At 48.4% G+C, this 20,000-nt stretch overlaps 1 protein-coding gene across 1 annotated transcript in view; it reads left to right on the top strand.

The window, feature by feature from the left end:
* LOC110531650 (ephrin-B3) overlaps positions 1-20,000 on the top strand; it is a 113,754-nt gene that overhangs the window by 30,092 nt on the left and 63,662 nt on the right. Inside the window, exon 2 of the mRNA XM_036987496.2 lies at positions 19,924-20,000. This exon is cut by the window's right edge and continues 219 nt beyond it. Coding sequence (XP_036843391.1) covers positions 19,924-20,000 — 77 coding nt within the window. The remainder of the gene's footprint in view (positions 1-19,923) is intronic.

Genomic DNA, 20,000 nt, shown 5'->3' with positions numbered 1-20,000 from the left:
GAATACAACCTGAAGGGTGGTTGGTGGTTTTATGAAACGTGTTCTGTCTCTGTGCCCTCCAGACACAAGGAAAATGGAAGAGTAAAACACTTAACCTCCCAATGAATTAGGTCCCAGAAAATATATTTCAGCTTTTTTATATGAAGTCACTCTTTAGCTCTGGTGAGGAAGAAAATAAAATGGGTTTTGCTCGTGCTGGAAGTAGACACGCATAGCTGCTCGAACACACACACATTCTGGCAAAGCTATCAGGGCTGAAATTGGCATGATTCACTTCAATATCCTGACAGGACTGAATAGGTTCTAGAAGGCAGGGTGGGAGGGGTGTGTGTGAGACATTTATTATTCTGTGGCTGTGTGTGTGCACACGTGTGGGTTCCTACGGCCAGTATGTGTGTGTTTTCCATTGATACAGTATATACAGCTGTATACAGGCAGCCGTCAGCCTTTCTGTCCTGCTTTCTTACAGACACGCCTGCTGTTGATTTTACCGCGGGGCTCCTCAACCCCTGGGTCCTTCTGGACCGCAACCCGACCATACTCTCCTAAGCCCTTAACCCCTCCTTCCCCTCTCCCTTCCTCACTCCCTACCCTCGCCTCCAGCAGTGAGGAGGGGCGGGGTGAGACAGCCAGAGAGAGACCCAAATCGCTTCAAGATGCTCAGGGAGAAGGACTGGGGAAGTAGAGAATTTAAGAGTTGGGTATCGCGGCAAGGGAGAGGGAGAGAGAGCGGGAGGCTAGCGAGAGAGGGAGAGGAGGCAGGGGGGAGAGGGAGAGGGAGGAGAAAGGGAGGAGAGAAAGAGGGAGGAGAAAGAGGGAGAGAGAGGGAGGAGAGCGAGAGGGAGGGAGAGAAAGAGGGAAGAAGGGAGCGACGGGGGGGGGGGAGGGGAAAGGGAAGGGGGGGAAAGGGGAGAAATGCGGGGAGAGAGAGAGGGAGAGAGGAGGAGCAGGAGAGAGGGGTAGCGCTGCTCATTTTGTGCCTTGGGGTAGGAATGGGAGATCAAGAACCCCAGGATTAAGCACTGTACCAGAAGCAGATACTACTGTTGGGGCCGTTGGAAAGATCTAGGCCCCACATACACTGACTATAGCCTTTTAGGATTGTAGTATAGCATATAATGTGGCCCTATAGAAACATCGTATAGCCGAGGGTCGGAGACCTCTACAGGCACTGTGGGCTTGTATTGCTAAAGTTTCAGAGCCCCCTTAGTTTTCACGGCCCCTCAAAGTTCAAAGTTTAGGCTCCATACACACACTGTGGACCCTAGAGGTCATAGGTCAGGAACTGGGCAGACTGTGGGTAAAGCTCAAATGACACTGTTGCTCATATACTGTAGTGTGATTCTTTCTGACTATAACCAACAGCCTCTATTTAGTGCACTACTTTTCACCGTACAGTGATGGATCTGGTCAAAAGCTGGTCAAAAGTAGTGCACTAAATACAGAATAGGATGTCATTTTAGACTGGCAGACTATGTGGCCCTTGGGGAAGGCCCTCTCTGATGACTGTAACCAGGACAGTTGACCCAGTCTGGGCTAGGTGAGGTAGGTTAGCCTCCTCAGTTCTCTACCTCTCCCCTTTTTCACCACTTCACCCTTGCACCCAGCCCTCTACCTCTACCCTCCACCCACCCCTCTACCTCTCCCCTCCACCCAGCCCTCTACCTCTCCACCCACCCCTCTACCTCTCCCCCCTTTCACCACCCCTCCACCTCTCCCTCCACCCACCCCCTCCAGCTCTCCCCTCCACCCAACCCGCCACCTCTCCCCTCCACCCACCCCTCTAGCTCTCCTCTCCCCTCCACCCACCCCTCTACCTCTCCTCTCCCCTCCACCCAACCCTCCACCTCTCCCCTCTACCCAACCGTCCAGCTCTCCCCTCCCTCCACCCAACCCTCTACCTCTCCTCTCCTCTCCCTCCACCCACCCCTCTACCTCTCCCCTCCACCCACCTCTCTACCTCTCCTCTCCCCTCCACCCACCCCTTTACCTCTCCCCTCCATTTCCACCTTCTCCCCTCCACCCAACCCTCTACCTCTCCCCTCCCCTCCCACCCAACCCTCTACCCCTCCTCTCCCCTCCACCCACCCCTACCCCTCCTCTCCCCTCCACCCCCACCCCTCTACCTCTCCTCTCCTCTCCCCCTCCACCCAACCCTCCACCTCTCCCCTCCCTCCACCCAACCCTCTACCTCTCCTCCATTTTCCACCTCTCCACCTCCACCCCTCCATCTTTCCATCTCTCCTTTTCCATGTGGGATGTCTATGGTGTCGGCCCTCATCTCCCCCCAAAGCCCTCACTGACCTTATTTAATTACAGAGATGGTTTGAGAGAATGAGTTGAACCTCGCAGACAGACACACACACTCTGAGTGAGAAATAAACACCAGCTGGAGCGCTAAAGGAGCACGTTTTAGCCGTTAAAAGCCTCGTCAGATCTCAGACACACACACACACACTGGGGGGCCCTCTGGCTCAGGCCTGTCCAGGACCTGGGTTCTCCATCAGCCCACACCTCCTATAGACATTCTTAATGGGACCAATCTAGCCAGCCACAAATCATCCTGCCTTAGACTGGACTACATACTGAGACAGAGGGAGAGAGAAAGGGGGGAGGGAAAGAGAACGTGGGAGAAGAGAATGAAGAGTGGAAAGAGAGAGAGGAAGGGAGAGAGAGATGGAAGAGTGTGAAGAGAGATCGAAGAGTGTAGAGAGAGATAGAAAAGTGTAGAGGGAGAGAGAGAGATAGAGAGATGGAAGAGTATAAAGAGAGAGAGAGGAAGGGATAGAGAGATGGAACAGTGTAAAGAGAAAGATAAAGAGGTAGAGAGATGGAAGAGTGTAAAGAGAGAGGAAGGGAGAGAGATGGAGGAGTGTAAAGAGAGAGAGAGATGGAAGAGTGTATAGAGAGAGAGAGAAAGGTAAAGAGCGATGTAAGAGTGTATAGAGAGAGGAAGGAAGAGAGAGATGTAAGAGTGTTTGGGGGAAAGGGAGAAGAGATGGAAGAGTGTATAGAGAAAGGAAGGTAGAGAGCGATGGAAGAGTGTAATATGTAAATGTCTGTTCTACACAAAATTACAACCAATTAATTGCAGCATTACCACAAAAATGGAAGAGGCAAGTCAAAGGGGAAAAAGTAAGGAACTTGTATGTCGGCCCTGTATTAAAGAACATAAATGGTTAAAGAAAAGTGTGATAAATAAAAACATTTACCAATTTCATTTAAGGACCAAAAACTGACAACTGTGCCATATAAATTGCAAAATAGTTGGGAAGAGATTTCGATGTATCCATTCCATGGCACAGGGTTTATGAATTGATACGCAAAACAACGCCGGATTCAAAACTTCACATTTTTCAATATAAATTACTATATAAAATTCTTGCAACTAATACACTGCTCAAAAAAATAAAGGGAACACTTAAACAACACAATGTAACTCCAAGTCAATCACACTTCTGTGAAATCAAACTGTCCACTTCAGAAGCAACACTGATTGACAATAAATATCACATGCTGTTGTGCAAATGGAATAGACAACAGGTGGAAATTATAGGCAATTAGCAAGACCCCCAATAAAGGAGTGGTTCTGCAGGTGGTGACCACAGATCACTTCTCAGTTCCTATGCTTCCTGGCTGATGTTTTGGTCACTTTTGAATGCTGGTGGTGCTTTCACTCTAGTGGTAGCATGAGTCTACAACCCACACAGAGTGGCTCAGGTAGTGCAGCTCATCCAGGATGGCACATCAATACGAGCTGTGGCAAAAAGGTTTGCTGTGTCTGTCAGCGTAGTGTGCAGAGCATGGAGGCGCTACCAGGAGACAGGCCAGTACATCAGGAGATGTGGAGGAGGCCGTAGGAGGGCAACAACCCAGCAGCAGGACCGCTATCTCCGCCTTTGTGCAAGGAGGAGCACTGCCAGAGCCCTGCAAAATGACCTCCAGCAGGCCACAAATGTGCATGTGTCTGCTCAAACGGTCAGAAACAGACCACATGAAGGTGGTATGAGGGCCCGACGTCCACAGGTGGGGGTTGTGCTTACAGCCCAACACCGTGCAGGACGTTTGGCATTTGCCAGAGAACACCAAAATTGGCAAATTCGCCACTGGCGCCCTGTGCTCTTCACAGATGAAAACAGGTTCACACCTGACTGCCATTAGGTACCGAGATGAGATCCTCAGACCCCTTGTGAGACCATATGCTGGTGCGGCTGGCCCTGGGTTCCTCCTAATGCAAGACAATGCTAGACCTTCATGTGGCTGGAGTGTGTCAGCAGTTCCTGCAAGAGGAAGCATTGATGCCATGGACTGGCCCGCCCGTTCCCAGACCTGAATCCAATTGAGCACATCTGGGACATCATGTCTCGCTCCATCCACCAACGCCACGTTGCACCACAGACTGTCCAGGAGTTGGCGGATGCTTTAGTCCAGGTCTGGGAGGAGATCCCTCAGGAGACCATCCGCCACCTCATCAGGAGCATGCCCAGGCGTTGTAGGGAGGTCATACAGGCATGTGGAGACCACACACACTACTGAGCCTCAGTTTGACTTGTTTTAAGGGCATTACATCAAAGATGGATCAGCCTGTAGTGTGGTTTTCCACTTTAATTTTGAGTGTGACTCCAAATCCAGACCTCCATGGGTTGATACATTTGATATCCATTCACAATTTTTGTGTGATTTTGTTGTCAGCACATTCTATTATGTAAAGAAAAAAGTATTTAATAAGAATATTTCATTCATTCAGATCTAGGATGTGTTATTTTAGTGTTCCCTTTATTTTTTTGAGCAGTGTAGAATGTTATATATATGGGGGATACAATCTTCCCAGCTCTGTATATTCTGCTGTGAGGAGGCAGAGTCATTAGATAATTTATTTTGGTATTGTCCATATGTAGCTCGTTTTTGGTCACAGGTCCAGGAATGGCTGAAGAATTGCAACATTTGCCTAGAACTAACACTACAGATAGCAATACTGGGTGATTTGAAAAGCCATAGTCAGTCAATCAATAATATAATAGTTACAGTGCCATGTGAAAGTATTCGGCCCCCTTGAACTTTGCGACCTTTTGCCACATTTCAGGCTTCAAACATAAAGATATAAAACTGTATTTTTTTGTGAAGAATCAACAACAAGTGGGACACAATCATGAAGTGGAACGACATTTATTGGATATTTCAAACTTTTTTAACAAATCAAAAACTGAAAAATTGGGCGTGCAAAATTATTCAGCCCCTTTACTTTCAGTGCAGCAAACTCTCTCCAGAAGTTCAGTGAGGATCTCTGAATGATCCAATGTTGACCTAAATGACTAATGATGATAAATACAATCCACCTGTGTGTAATGAAGGTCTCCGTATAAATGCACCTGCACTGTGATAGTCTCAGAGGTCCGTTAAAAGCGCAGAGAGCATCATGAAGAACAAGGAACACACCAGGCAGGTCCGAGATACTGTTGTGAAGAAGTTTAAAGCCGGATTTGGATACAAAAATATTTCCCAAGCTTTAAACATCCCAAGGAGCACTGTGCAAGCGATAATATTGAAATGGAAGGAGTATCAGACCACTGCAAATCTACCAAGACCTGGCCGTCCTTCTAAACTTTCAGCTCATACAAGGAGAAGACTGATCAGAGATGCAGCCAAGAGGCCCATGATCACTCTGGATGAACTGCAGAGATCTACAGCTGAGGTGGGAGACTCTGTCCATAGGACAGCAATCAGTCGTATATTGCACAAATCTGGCCTTTATGGAAGAGTGGCAAGAAGAAAGCCCTTTCTTAAAGATATCCATGAAAAGTGTTGTTTAAAGTTTCACAAGCCACCTGGGAGACACACCAAACATGTGGAAGAAGGTGCTCTGGTCAGATGAAACCAAAATTGAACTTTTTGGCAACAATGCAAAACGTTATGTTTGGCGTAAAAGCAACACAGCCCATCACCCTGAACACACCATCCCCACTGTCAAACATGGTGGTGGCAGCATCATGGTTTGGGCCTGCTTTTCTTCAGCAGGGACAGGGAAGATGGTTAAAATTGATGGGAAGATGGATGGAGCCAAATACAGGACCATTCTGGAAGAAAACCTGATGGAGTCAAAAGACCTGAGACTGGGACGGAGATTTGTCTTCCAACAAGAAATTGATCCAAAACATAAAGCAAAATCTACAATGGAATGGTTCAAAAATAAACATATCCAGGTGTTAGAATGGCCAAGTCAAAGTCCAGACCTGAATCCAATCAAGAATCTGTGGAAAGAACTGAAAACTGCTGTTCACAAATGCTTCTCATCCAACCTCACTGAGCTTGAGCTGTTTTGCAAGGAGGAATGGGAAAAAATGTCAGTCTCTCGATGTGCAAAACTGATTCAAGCATGCCCAAGCGACTTACAGCTGTAATCGCAGCAAAAGGTGGCGCTACAAAGTATTAACTTAAGGGGGCTGAATAATTTTGCACGCCCAATTTTTCAGTTTTTGATTTGTTCAAAAAGTTTGAAATATCCAATAAATGTCGTTCCACTTCATGATTGTGTCCCACTTGTTGTTGATTCTTCACAAAAAAATACAGTTTTATATCTTTATGTTTGAAGCCTGAAATGTGGCAAAAGATTTATATTTACCAAAAAAATATGGGGGATTGGAAATGATGCACACAATTACATTGGAAGCAACATTCTTACCGCAATATTAAGCTGATCCTCTCTCTAAAATGAAATAGAACGACAAAAAAAGAAAAAAAGTGTGAAGGGGTAGATAGGAAGGGAGAGAGAAGGAAGGGAGAGAGAGAGAAGGAAGGAAGGAGAAGGAAGGGAGAGAGAGATGGAAGGGAGAGAGAGAGATGGAAGGGAGAGAGAGAGATGGAAGGGAGAGAGAGAGAGATGGAAGGGGAAGAGAGAGAGATGGAAGGGAGAGAGAGAGAGATGGAAGGGAGAGAGAGAGAGAGAGATGGAAGGGAGAGAGAGATGGAAGGGAGCGAGAGATGGAAGGGAGGGAGAGAGAGATGGAAGGGAGCGAGAGAGATGGAAGGGAGAGAGAGATGGAAGGGAGGAGAGAGAGATGGAAGGGAGAGAGAGATGGAAGAGGAGCGAGAGAGAGATGGAAGGGAGCGAGAGAGAAGGGAGAGAGAGAGAGAGAAGGGAGAGAGAGAGAGAAGGGAGAGAGAGAGAAGGGAGAGAGAGAGAAGGAGAGAGAGATGGAAGGGAGAGAGAGAGAGATGGAAGGGAGGGAGGGAGAGAGAGAGAGAGAATGGAAGAGGAGAGAGAGAGAGATGGAAGGGAGAGAGAGAGAGATGGAAGGGAGAGAGAGAGAGAGAGATGGAAGGGAGAGAGAGATGGAAGGGAGAGAGAGAGAAGGGAGAGAGAGAGAAGAGAGAGATGGAAGGGAGAGAGAGATGGAAGGGAGGGAGAGAGAGATGGAAGGGAGAGAGAGATGGAAGGGAGAGAGAGATGGAAGAGGAGAGAGAGATGGAATGGAGAGAGAGATGGAAGGGAGAGAGTGATGGAAGGGAGAGAGAGAGAACGGAGAGAGATGGAAGGGAGAGAGAGATGGAAGGGAGGAGAGAGAGAAGGGAGAGAGAGAGAGAAGGGAGAGAGAGATGGAAGGGAGAGAGAGATGGAAGGGAGAGAGAGAAGGAAGGGAGAGAGAGAAGGAAGGGAGAGAGAGAAGGAAGGGAGAGAGAGATGGAAGAGGGAGAGAGAGAGATGGAAGGGAGAGAGAGATGGAAGGGAGAGAGAGATGGAAGGGAAAGAGAGATGGAAGGGAGAGAGAGAGAAGGGAGAGAGAGAGAAGGGAGAGAGAGAGAAGGGAGAGAGAGAGAGAAGGGAGAGAGAGAGAGAAGGGAGAGAGAGATGGAAGGGAGAGAGAGATGGGAGAGAGAGATGGAAGGGAGAGAGAGATGGAAGGGAGAGAGAGAGATGGAAGGGAGAGAGAGAGAGAGATGGAAGGGAGAGAGAGAGAGATGGAAGGGAGAGAGAGAGAGAGATGGAAGGGAGAGAGAGAGAGATGGAAGGGAGGAGAGAGAGAGATGGAAGGGAGAGAGAGATGGATAGGGAGAGAGAGATGGAAGGGAGAGAGAAGGGAGAGAGAGAGAGATGGAAGGGAGAGAGAGATGGAAGGGAGGGAGAGAGAGATGGAAGGGAAGGCAGTGGAAGGGAGGACAGAGAGAGAGATGGAAGGGAGAGAGAGAGATGGAAGGGAGAGAGAGATGGAATGGAGAGAGAGATGGAAGGGAGAGAGAGAGAGAGATGGAAGGGAGAGAGAGAGAGATGGAAGGGAGAGAGAGATGGAAGGGAGAGAGAGAGAGAGATGGAAGGGAGAGAGAGAGATGGAAGGGAGAGAGAGAAGGGAGAGAGAGAGAGATGGAAGGGAGAGAGAGATGGAAGGGAGAGAGAGATGGAAGGGAGAGAGAGATGGAAGGGAGAGAGAGATGGAAGGGAGAGAGAGATGGAAGGGAGAGAGAGATGGAAGGGAGAGAGAGAAAGGGAGAGAGAGGGAAGGAGAGAGAGATCGAAAGGAGGAGAGAGAGATGGAAGGGAGAGAGAGATGGAAGGGAGAGAGAGAGAGAAGGGAGAGAGATGGAATGGAGAGAGATGGAAGGGAGAGAGAGAGAAAGGGAGAGAGAGAGAAGGGAGAGAGAGAGAAGGGAGAGAGAGATGGAAGGGAGAGAGAGATGGAAGGGAGAGAGAGATGGAAGGGAGAGAGAGAGAGAAGGGAGAGAGAGAGAGAGAAGGGAGAGAGAGATGGAATGGAGAGAGATGGAATGGAGAGAGAGATGGAATGGAGAGAGAGATGGAAGGGAGAGAGAGATGGAAGGGAGAGAGAGATGGAAGGGAGGAGAGAGAGAGAGAGAAGGGAGAGAGAGAGAGGGAAGGGAGGGAGAGAGGGAAGGGAGAGAGAGGTGGAAGGGAGGAGAGAGAGAAATGGAAGGGAGAGAGATGGAAGGGAGAGAGAGAGAGAAGGGAGAGAGATGGAAGGGAGAGAGAGATGGAAGGGAGAGAAAGATGGAAGGGAGAGCGAGATGGAAGGGAGACAGAGAGAGATGGAAGGGAGAGAGAGAGAGATGGAAGGGAGAGAGAGATGGAATGGAGAGAGAGATGGAAGGGAGAGAGAGAGATGGAAGGGAGGAGAGAGAGATGGAAGGGAGAGAGAGAGAGAGAAGGGAGAGAGATGGAATGGGAGAGAGATGGAAAAGGAGGAGAGAGAGAGAAGGGAGAGAGAGAGAGAAGGGAGAGAGAGAGAAGGGAGAGAGAGATGGAAGGGAGAGAGAGAGATGAAGGGAGAGAGAGATGGAAGGGAGAGAGAGAGAAGGGAGAGAGAGAGAGAAGGGAGAGAGAGATGGAATGGAGAGAGAGATGGAATGGAGAGAGAGATGGAAGGGAGGGAGAGAGAGATGGAAGAGGGAGAGAGAGATGGAAGGGAGAGAGAGAGAAAGGGAGAGAGAGAGGGAAGGGAGAGAGAGAGGGAAGGGAGAGAGAGGTGGAAGGGAGAGAGAGAGAAATGGAAGGGAGAGAGATGGAAGGGAGAGAGAGAGAGAGAAGGGAGAGAGATGGAAGGGAGAGAGAGATGGAAGGGAGAGAAAGATGGAAGGGAGAGCGAGATGGAAGGGAGACAGAGAGAGAGATGGAAGGGAGAGAGAGAGAGATGGAAGGGAGAGAGAGATGGAATGGAGAGAGAGATGGAAGGGAGAGAGAGAGAGATGGAAGGGAGAGAGAGATGGAAGGGAGAGAGAGATGGAAGGGAGAGAGAGAGATGGAAGGGAGAGAGAGATGGAAGGGAGAGAGAGAGGGAAAGAGAGAGATGGAAGGGAGAGAGAGATGGAAGGGAGAGATGGAAGGGAGAGAGAGATGGAATGGAGAGAGAGAGATGGAAGGGAGAGAGAGATGGAAGGGAGAGAGATGGAAGGGAGAGAGAGAAGGGAGGAGAGAGAGAGGGAAGGGAGAGAGAGATGGAAGGGAGAGAGAGATGGAAGGGAGAGAGAGATGGAAGGGAGAGAGAGAGAGAGAAGGAGAGAGATGGAATGGAGAGAGATGGAAGGGAGAGAGAGAGAAGGGAGAGAGAGATGGAAGGGAGAGAGAGATGGAAGGGAGAGAGAGATGGAAGGGAGAGAGAGATGGAAGGGAGAGAGAGAGAGAAGGGAGGAAGATGGAATGGAGAGAGATGGAAGGGAGAGAGAGAGAAGGGAGAGAGAGATGGAAGGGAGAGAGAGATGGAAGGGAGAGAGAGATGGAAGGGAGAGAGAGATGGAAGGGAGAGAGAGAGAGAAGGGGGAGAGAGAGAGGGAGGAGAGAGAGATGGAATGGAGAGAGAGATGGAATGGAGAGAGAGATGGAATGGAGAGAGAGAGATGGAAGGAAGAGAGATGGAAGGGAGAGAGAGATGGAAGGGAGAGAGAGAGAGAAGGGAGAGAGATGGAATGGAGAGAGATGGAAGGGAGAGAGAGAGAGAAGGGAGGAAGAGAAGGGAGAGAGAGATGGAAGGGAGAGAGAGAGATGGAAGGGAGAGAGAGATGGAAGGGAGAGAGAGAGAGAGAGAAGGGGGAGAGAGAGAGAAGGGAGAGAGAGATGAAATGAGGAGAGAGAGATGGAATGGAGAGAGAGATGGAATGGAGAGAGAGATGGAAGGGAGAGAGAGATGGAAGGGAGAGAGAGATGGAAGAGGAGAGAGAGAGAGAGAAGGGAGAGAGAGATGGAAGGGAGAGAGAGATGGAAGGGAGAGAGAGAGAAGGGAGAGAGATGGAATGGAGAGAGATGGAAGGGAGAGAGAGAAGGGAGAGAGAGATGGAAGGGAGAGAGAGATGGAAGGGAGAGAGAGATGGAAGGGAGAGAGAGATGGAAGGGAGAGAGAGAGAAGGGGGAGAGAGAGAAGGGAGAGAGAGATGGAATGGAGAGAGAGATGGAATGGAGAGAGAGATGGAATGGAGGAGAGAGAGATGGAAGGGAGAGAGAGATGGAAGGGAGAGAGAGATGGAAGGGAGAGAGAGAGAAGGGAGAGAGATGGAATGGAGAGAGATGGAAGGGAGAGAGAGAGAAGGGAGAGAGAGAGAAGGGAGAGAGAGAAGGGAGAGAGAGATGGAGAAGGGAGAGAGAGATGGAAGGGAGAGAGAGATGGAAGGGAGAGAGAGATGGAAGGGAGAGAGAGAGAGAAGGGGGAGAGAGGGGGAGAGAGGGAGAGAGAGATGGAATGGAGAGAGAGATGGAATGGAGAGAGAGAGATGGAATGGAGAGAGAGATGGAAGGGAGAGAGAGATGGAAGGGAGAGAGAGATGGAAGGGAGAGAGAGAGAGAGAGAGGGAGGAGAGAGAGAGAGGGAAGGGAGAGAGAGAGAGGGAAGGGAGAGAGAGGTGGAAGGGAGAGAGAGAAATGGAAGGGAGAGAGATGGAAGGGAGAGAGAGAGAAGGGAGAGAGATGGAAGGGAGAGAGAGATGGAAGAGGAGAGAAAGATGGAAGGGAGAGAGAGAGATGGAAGGGAGAGAGAGAGAAGGGAGAGAGATGGAAGGGAGGGGAGAGAGAGATGGAAGGGAGCGAGAGAGAGATGGAAGGGAGAGAGATGGAAGGGAGAGAGAGAGAGAGAGAGAGAGATGGAAGGGAGAGAGAGATGGAAGGGAGAGAGAGATGGAAGGGAGAGAGAGAGAGATGGAAGGGAGAGAGATGGAAGGGAGAGAGAGAGAAGGGAGAGAGAGATGGAAGGGAGAGAGAGAGAAGGGAGAGAGAGATGAAAGGAGGGAGAGAGAGAGAAGGGAGAGAGAGATGGAAGGGAGGAGAGAAGGGAGAGAGAGAGAAGGGAGAGAGAGATGGAAGGGAGAGAGAGCGAAGGGAGAGAGAGAGAGAGCGAAGGGAGAGAGAGATGGAAGAGGAGAGAGAGATGGAAGGGAGAGAGAGATGGAAGGGAGAGAGAGAGAAGGGAGAGGGAGATGGAAGGGAGAGAGATGGAAGGGAGAGAGAGATGGAAGGGAGAGAGAGAGAGAAGGGAGAGAAATATGGAAGGGGGAGAGAGAGAGATGGAAGGGAGAGAGAGAGAACGAGGAGAGAGAGATGGAAGGGAGAGAGAGAGAAGGGAGAGAGAGATGGAAGGGAGAGAGAGAGAGAGAAGGGAGAGAGAGAGAAGGGAGACAGAGATGGAAGGGAGACAGAAATGGAGGAGGGACGAGAGAGAAGGGAGAGAGAGATGGAAGGGAGAGAGAGAAGGGAGAGAGAGATGGAAGGGAGAGAGAGATGGAAGGGAGAGAGAGAGAAGGGAGAGAGAGAGAAGGGAGAGAGAGAGGGAAGGGAGAGAGAGAGGGAAGGGAGAGAGAGAGAGGGAAGGGAGAGAGAGATGGAAGGGAGAGAGAAATGGAAGGGAGAGAGAGATGGAAGGAAGAGAGAGAGAAGGGAGAGAGAGATGGAAGGGAGAGACAGCTGGAAGGGAGAGAGAGGTGGAAGGGAGAGAGAGATGGAAGGGAGAGAGATGGAAGGGATCTCCCTGCGTCAGAAGCAACCATATGGAAAGCATTATTCCCGTCGTTCTTTCTCACCGCAAACATTCCAGCAGCCCTTCCAGCACTCAGTGACTTTACAGCAACCTTGTAGTTCTTCTATGTTAGCAACTCTCTCTCCCTTTCTCCATCTCTCTGAATATCTCTCCCTCTCTCTCTCTCCCTTTCTCCATCTCTCTGAATATCTCTCCCTCTCTCTCTCTCCCTTTCTCAATCTCTCTGACCATCTCTCCCTCTCTCTCTCTCTCTTTCTCTCTCTCTGACCATCTCTCCCCCTCTCTCTTTCCCTTTCTCCATCTCTGACCATCTCTCCCTCTCTCTCTCTCTTTCTCCATCTCTCTGACCATCTCTCCCTCTCTCTCTCTCTCCCTTTCTCCATCTCTCTGACCATCTCTCCTCTCTCTCTTTCCCTTTCTCCATCTCTCTGACCATCTCTCCTCTCTCTCTCTCCCTTTCTCCATCTCTCTGACCATCTCTCTCTCTCTCCCTTTCTCCATCTCTCTGACCATCTCTCCCTCTCTCTCTCTCCCTTTCTCTCTCTCTGACCATCTCTCCCTCCCTCTCTCTCCCTTTCTCCATCTCTCTGACCATCTCTCCCTCTCTCTCTCTCCCTTTCTCTCTCTCTGACCATCTCTCCATCTCTCTGACCATCTCTCCCTCTCTCTCTCTCCCTTTCTCTCTCTCTGACCATCTCTCCCTCTCTCTCTCTCCCTTTCTCTCTCTCTGACCATCTCTCCCTCTCTCTGACCATCTCTCCCTCTCTCTCTCTCCCTTTCTCCATCTCTCTGACCATCTCTCCCTCTCTCTCTCTCCCTTTCTCCATCTCTCTGACCATCTCTCCCTCTCTCTCTCTCCCTTTCTCTCTCTCTGACCATCTCTCCCTCTCTCTCTCCCTTTCTCTCTCTGACCATCTCTCCCTCTCTCTCTCTCCCTTTCTCTCTCTCTGACCATCTCTCTCTCTCCCTCTCCCTTTCTCCATCTCTCTGAATATCTCTCTCCCTCTCTCTCTCTCCCTTTCTCCATCTCTCTGAATATCTCTCCCTCTCTCTCTCTCCCTTTCTCAATCTCTCTGACCATCTCTCCCTCTCTCTCTCTCCCTTTCTCTCTCTCTGACCATCTCTCCCTCTCTCTCTTTCCCTTTCTCCATCTCTGACCATCTCTCCCTCTCTCTCTCTCTTTCTCCATCTCTCTGACCATCTCTCCCTCTCTCTCTCTCTCCCTTTCTCCATCTCTCTGACCATCTCTCCCTCTCTCTCTTTCCCTTTCTCCATCTCTCTGACCATCTCTCCCTCTCTCTCTCTCCCTTTCTCCATCTCTCTGACCATCTCTCTCTCTCTCTCTCTCCCTTTCTCCATCTCTCTGACCATCTCTCCCTCTCTCTCTCTCCCTTTCTCTCTCTCTGACCATCTCTCCCTCCCTCTCTCTCCCTTTCTCCATCTCTCTGACCATCTCTCCCTCTCTCTCTCTCTGTGTGCTCTCAAAGAAGGTCTCTGTACCATAGTAATGCTCTTGAGATAACCACGTCTTTATTTAATGGTGTGATAGCACTGTGGAACCCCTGCTGTATGTAGACTGAGTATGGATGGATGTATATCTTTGGTCTCCTCAATGAGACTTGCATTGATGTTTGCACAGTAGTGTGGAAGACTTTGCACTCCATGTGTGCGTGCTCGCATCCGCATCCGTGTGTGTGTGACAGTGTGTGTACATTGGGGCCTTCCGAGACCGCTCAGGACCTGTCTGTGTGATTAGGTGTATACCATGAGTCTACCCCAGACAGGTTAATGCATGTGCTCCATAAATCTACCAGAGAACTGGTTTACTATTCAATAATGGGAATGTACTTTGGGGTCCTTTGTAGCACATGAGGTTGTGTTTAGTTTAATGGACAAATCATGGAGATCTATTGGTTTGAAGTAAGACTCTAATTTATTTTTATCTAGCTCCTCTGTGGGGGTTTGAGGGCTTTTTCTCATGGGCACAGACTCAACACTCTGTCTTGTCTGTGCTGGTTGGGTTGGTTTCGACCCCCGCATTCTCATGTTCTCACACACAGGGATAGAGAGAGGCACTCAGAAACACACATCCCTGTTGTCCCGCTGGCTGCACCTGTGTGGCTTTGGTTCGGACACGGCTCAAGTTGCCTCTGAGGAATCTGGGATATGTGGGGCACCGAATACGCTATCTAACCAGCCACCGTATGGTACACACACACACACACTCAGCAGAGACACACACACTCAGCAGAGACAGACGGAGAGAGGGCAGAGGGGAGGAGATGAGGAGAGGGGATAGAAGAGAAGGAGGGAGTAGAGGTCAGAGGAGGAGGGGGTGAGGGTCAGAGAAACTAACACTCCAGTCTTTTCTCTAGCCGTGAAGGTCGAGGCAGGGCGGCGGCCGGTGTTGAGAAAATGATGTTTCTGCCCTCATAAAAGACCCCGGAGAAGAAAGGAGAGGAAAGTCCCCCCCCCCTCCTCCCTCACTCAACCCCCTCCTCCCTCCATCACCTCTGGCCCCTCCATCCCCCACTCCGTGTTTCAAAGTGTGGCCACATGAATGGCACTATTGTCTGTCGGGAGAGAGGGAGCGAGGGATAGAGAGAGATGCGGTCCAACAAAGGGAGAGAGGCAGGGTGCTGAGGGCAAGTGAGTTGAGCTGCATCTGTTCATTTATTCTGGGTCTGGTCCCAAGTGATTTATTTAGTTGGAAAGGCAAACTCTATAAAGTTGTTTAAAAGGTCACCTTACTTAACTTAACTCAGTTATATGTGAGCGTTGGAACCAAGGTTTGTTTTGTTATAGAACCGTCCTGCATAGAAAGACTGTTGAGATGTGTGTTGCGTACAGAACTTTAATTGAAGCATTATGTGTGTCCTGTAACAGTAGCCCAGTGATACCGGTTAGCTGTGTTGACATGAGAGAGCGTAGCAGGGAAGCAGGGGAAGGAACGGTGTGAAACACATACTAATCTCAGTGAGCCTCCAAAGCACCACCCAACAAGCGAGGCTACTGTTAACCATCAGTGAGCATATTTCTACCAAGACTCTAAACACTGTTTCTGTTTTTCTATCGCCCCTCTTTTCTTTCTCTTTTTCTCTATTTCTGTCTCGTTGTCTATTTCCCTGTTTTCTCCCTTTCAGTTTTTGAACAGACATCTGTATTTGAGCTCTCTCTTTATCTTTTCTTCCCTCTTGTTGCTCTACCTGCGTCTCTCTCCCCCTCACTCTTTCTTTTTTAAACATACCTTTTTCTTCCTCTTTCTCCCTCTGTTTTGACCATTACACCTGCCTGCCCAGTATCATTTTTTCCATCACTCACCGGCTCCTTCCATCCACCCCTCCCTCTCCCCCTCTCTCCCTCTCTCCCTCCCTCAGCTAAGTGCAGTTCTCAGACTCGTTGTTTGCTCTGCCATTCTTTAGCTCAGGTCTACTGTGACATAGTTAGGCTGCCATCATCTCTCTTAATGTTATTGTTTACATGGAAGCCCCTTAGCAACCGCCTATGTGACTGGAAGGCATGTAGACCTTTTATAAATGGTTTATGTGCCTGTGTGTTTCTGTCTGCGCGTGTGTGTCTGTGCCTGTGAGTGTTTGTGTGTGTGTGTGTGTTTGAGGCCCAGCCCAGCTCCTCTCTTCTCCTGGTGCGGGGGTGTGTGTTGAGTGCAGTTAGTGCTTCCCTCTCCAGTGTGAGTGCTTAGTGATAACCTCCTGACCTTAGTGATAACAACAGGAACGCCCAGTTCCTCTGCTGCCGCATGCCTCTACTACGCTAGCACTGTGCTAGGCTAGCTTCTTCACTAGCATCTATATGGTCATTGGCTAAATTCCCCATTCATTTTACATGTCTGCAGCTAGCCAAAAACATGCTAACAGCTACTCAATTAGTGTATCTTTGGTCACACAGGCTTGATTCCCCATTGACTATTTGCTACTACTAGCGAAACATGCTAATGCTAACAGATTAAAGATAGCCTAACAGTGCTTTGTGTTGTTAGCTGTAGTAGTGTTATGTTCTGAATGAATACATGGATGAGTCAGTTGGTCTCAGTCCGTAATGCCCTCTTCTCTCTCTCTGTTCTGACTGGCTAAATGTTGCCAAGCTCCCAGGGCGGTCTGAGAGCATCTTGACTGGCTGCATCACCGCTTGGTTTGGCAATTGCTTGGCATCCGACTGCAAGGCACTACAGAGGGTAGTGCGTACGGCCCAGTACATCACTGAGGCTGACCTCCCTGCCATTCAGGACCACTATACAAGACGGTGTCAGAAGAAGGCCCTAAAAATTGACTTCACCCACCCAAGTCATATACTGTTCTCTCTGCTACCGCATGGCAAGTGTTACCAATGCACCAAGTCTGGAAACAAGACTTGACCCCAAGCCATAAAAATGCTAAATAGCTACCCGGACTATCTGACTCACTGCTTTGCACTAACTCTTTTGACATGTGCTGCTTCTACTGTTTATTATCTATCCTGTTGCCTGCCCCAACCTATACAGTACGTCGTACAGTGGCTTGTAAAAGTATTCACCCCTTGGCATTTTTCCTATTTTGTTGCCTTACAACCTGGAATTAAAACATATTTTTGGGGGGTTTGTATCGTTTGATTTACACAACATGTCTACCACTTTGAAGATGCAAAATATTTTTTATTGTGAAACAAACAAGAAATAAGACGACAAACTGAAATCTTGAGTGTGCATAACTATCCACCCCCCAAAGTCAATATTTTGTAGAGCCACCTTTTGCAGCAAATACAGCTGCAAGTCTCTTGGAGTATGTCTCTATAAGCTTGGCACATCTAGCCACTTTTGCCCATTCTTCATTCAAAACTGCTCCAGCTCCTTCAAGTTGGATGGCTTCCGCTGCTGTACAGCAATCTTTAAGTCATACCACAGATTCTTAATTGGATTGAGGTCTGGGCGTTGACTAGGTCGTTCCAAGGCATTTAAATGTTTCCCCTTAAACCACTAGAGTGTTGCTTTAGCAGTATGCTTGGGGTCATTGTCCTGCTGGAAGGTGAACCTCCGTCACAGTCTCAAATCTCTGGAAGACTGAAACAGGTTTCCCTCAAGAATTTCCCTGTATTTAATGCCATCCATCAATCATTCAATCCTGACCAGTTTCCCAGTCCCTGCCAATGAAAAACATCCCCACAGCATGATGCTGCCACCACCATGCTTTACTGTGGGGATGGTGTTCTCTGGGTGATGAGAGGTGTTGGGTTTGCGTCAGACATAGCGTTTTTCTTGATGGCCAAAAAGCTCAATTTTAGCCGCATCTGACCGGAGTACCTTTTTCCAAATGTTTGTGGAGTCTCCCACATGCCTTTTGGCAAACAGCAAACGTGTTTACTTATTTCGTTCTTTAAGCAATGGCTTTTTTCTGGCCACTCTTAGAGTGTATGGCTTAAAGTGGTGCTATGGACAGATACTCCAATCTCTGCTGTGGAGCTTTGCAGCTCCTTCAGGGTTATCTTTGGTCTCTTTGTTGCCTCTCTCTCCCTCCTTGCTTGGTCCATGAGTTTTGGTGAACGGCCCTCTCTTGGCAGGTTTGTTGTGGTAACATATTCTTTCCATTGTTTAATAATGGATTTAATGGTGCTCCGTGGGATGTTCAAAGTTTCTGATATTTTTTTGTAACCCAACCCTGATCTGTACTTCTCTACAACTTTGTCCCTGACCTGTTTGGAAAGCTCCTTGGTCTTCATGGTGCCGCTTGCTTGGTGGTGCCCCTTGTTTAGTGGTGATGCAGACTCTGGGGCAATTCAGAACAGGTCTGAGATCGTGTGACAGATCATGTGACACTTAGATTGCACACAGGTGCACTTTATTTAACTAGTTACGTGACTTCTGAAGGTAATTGGTTGCACCAGATATTATTTATGGGCTTTCTGTAATTCTGTAATTATTTTCATTTCGCTTCAACAATTTGGACTATTTTGTGTATGTCCATTACATGAAATCCTTACATCCTTAAGTTATCATTACTCATTGTGTATTTATTCCTCGTGTTGTAATTTTGTTCTATTCTTTTTTCTATTTTTCTCTCTCCATTGTTGGGTAGGGTCGGTCCGTAAGTAAGCATTTCACTGTTAGTCCGCACCTGTTGTTTACAAATCATGTGACAAATAAAATGTGATTTGATTTGATCCTCTGCTGCCAGGGTATATAACATCATGATTAATAAGAACTGTTGATATTTATTTTATTTAAAAAAAAAATGTAGTACAGAAAATACACACAAAAATACAAAATGCAAGCCTTGTACACTGTCATAATAAACTAACACGTTCATCAGTAATAAGGTCCTCAATCTGCTTTCTGAATTCCCCTAGAGGCACCAAAACATCCATTTTAAGGATATTTTGGAGATTGTTCCACAACTAAGGTGCAACTAAACTTAAGCTGGTTTAGCTATCTCCATAGAGACCAAAGAAATTTCCTGAGTTAACCATCCCTGAGACCGGGGGTGGTAACTCCTATGTCTAAAGTTTAGTCATGATGTTAGGTACAGTGGGACTTTTGTAAAAGGGCTTTACAAATGAAAACATAGCAATGTATCAACATACCTGACATCAACCAACTTTCTGGTAGAGAACGCAGTAATGACTACTTAAACTGTCGCCCGTAGGAAAGCCCAGTGTACGATAATAACCGGCATCTGGCGGCTTTAATGGAGTGGCAGCTGCGTTCATCTGGATGATGTTGCCATTGTCTAGGACCGATATGAACATCGACTGAATAATCTGCTTTCTACTACTTAGCGAGAGGCAGGACCTATTTCTATAGAAGAAGCCCATATCTATTTTCAGCCTCTCATCTAACTCATCAACATGCTTTTTATCTATCCAAATGCCCAGATGTTTATAAGCAGGGACACCATCCAAAGTACATGTGCTTATGTCATCAGTTATTTTTATGCTCTCTAGAGAACAACATATACCTAGTTTTACCTGTGTTCAGTACTAATTTAAGGTCAATAAAGTTATGGGAGGTGAGTAGGGAGGTGAGGTGTTGGTATGGGTTGGTATGGGAGGGGTTGGGGTCACATGCCAGATAAACATGTGTCCTTGAGCGAGAATAAAAATAGAACGGAAAAATTGCCTTCGAGGACTGAGACACGTGTCTCATGTTGTTGCTTTGGGTTACAAGCCACTAACCTCTCTCTTTCCTCCTCCATCCCTCTCTCTTTCCTCCTCCATCCCTCTCTCTTTCCTCCTCCATCCCTCTCTCTTTCCTCCCCCATCCCTCTCTCTTTGCTCCTCCATCCCTCTCTCTTTGCTCCCCCATCCCTCTCTCTCTGCTCCTCCATCCCTCTCTCTTTGCTCCTCCATCCCTCTCTCTTTCTTCCTCCATCCCTCTCTCTCTGCTCCTCCATCCCTCTCTCTTTGCTCCTCCATCCCTCTCTCTTTGCTCCTCCATCCCTCTCTCTTTCCTCCTTCATCCCTCTCTCTCCAGGTTTTTGGACGATAAGGGCTACGTCCTCTACCCTCAGATCGGGGACCGCCTGGACCTCATCTGTCCGTCGTCTGACC

Source organism: Oncorhynchus mykiss, chromosome 9 (genome assembly GCF_057628025.1).
Source record: "Oncorhynchus mykiss isolate SJ-2025 chromosome 9, ASM5762802v1, whole genome shotgun sequence".
Taxonomy (NCBI): domain Eukaryota; kingdom Metazoa; phylum Chordata; class Actinopteri; order Salmoniformes; family Salmonidae; genus Oncorhynchus; species Oncorhynchus mykiss.
The sequence above is the reverse complement of the archived record's forward strand: the minus strand, read 5'-3'. Positions and strand labels throughout refer to the sequence as shown.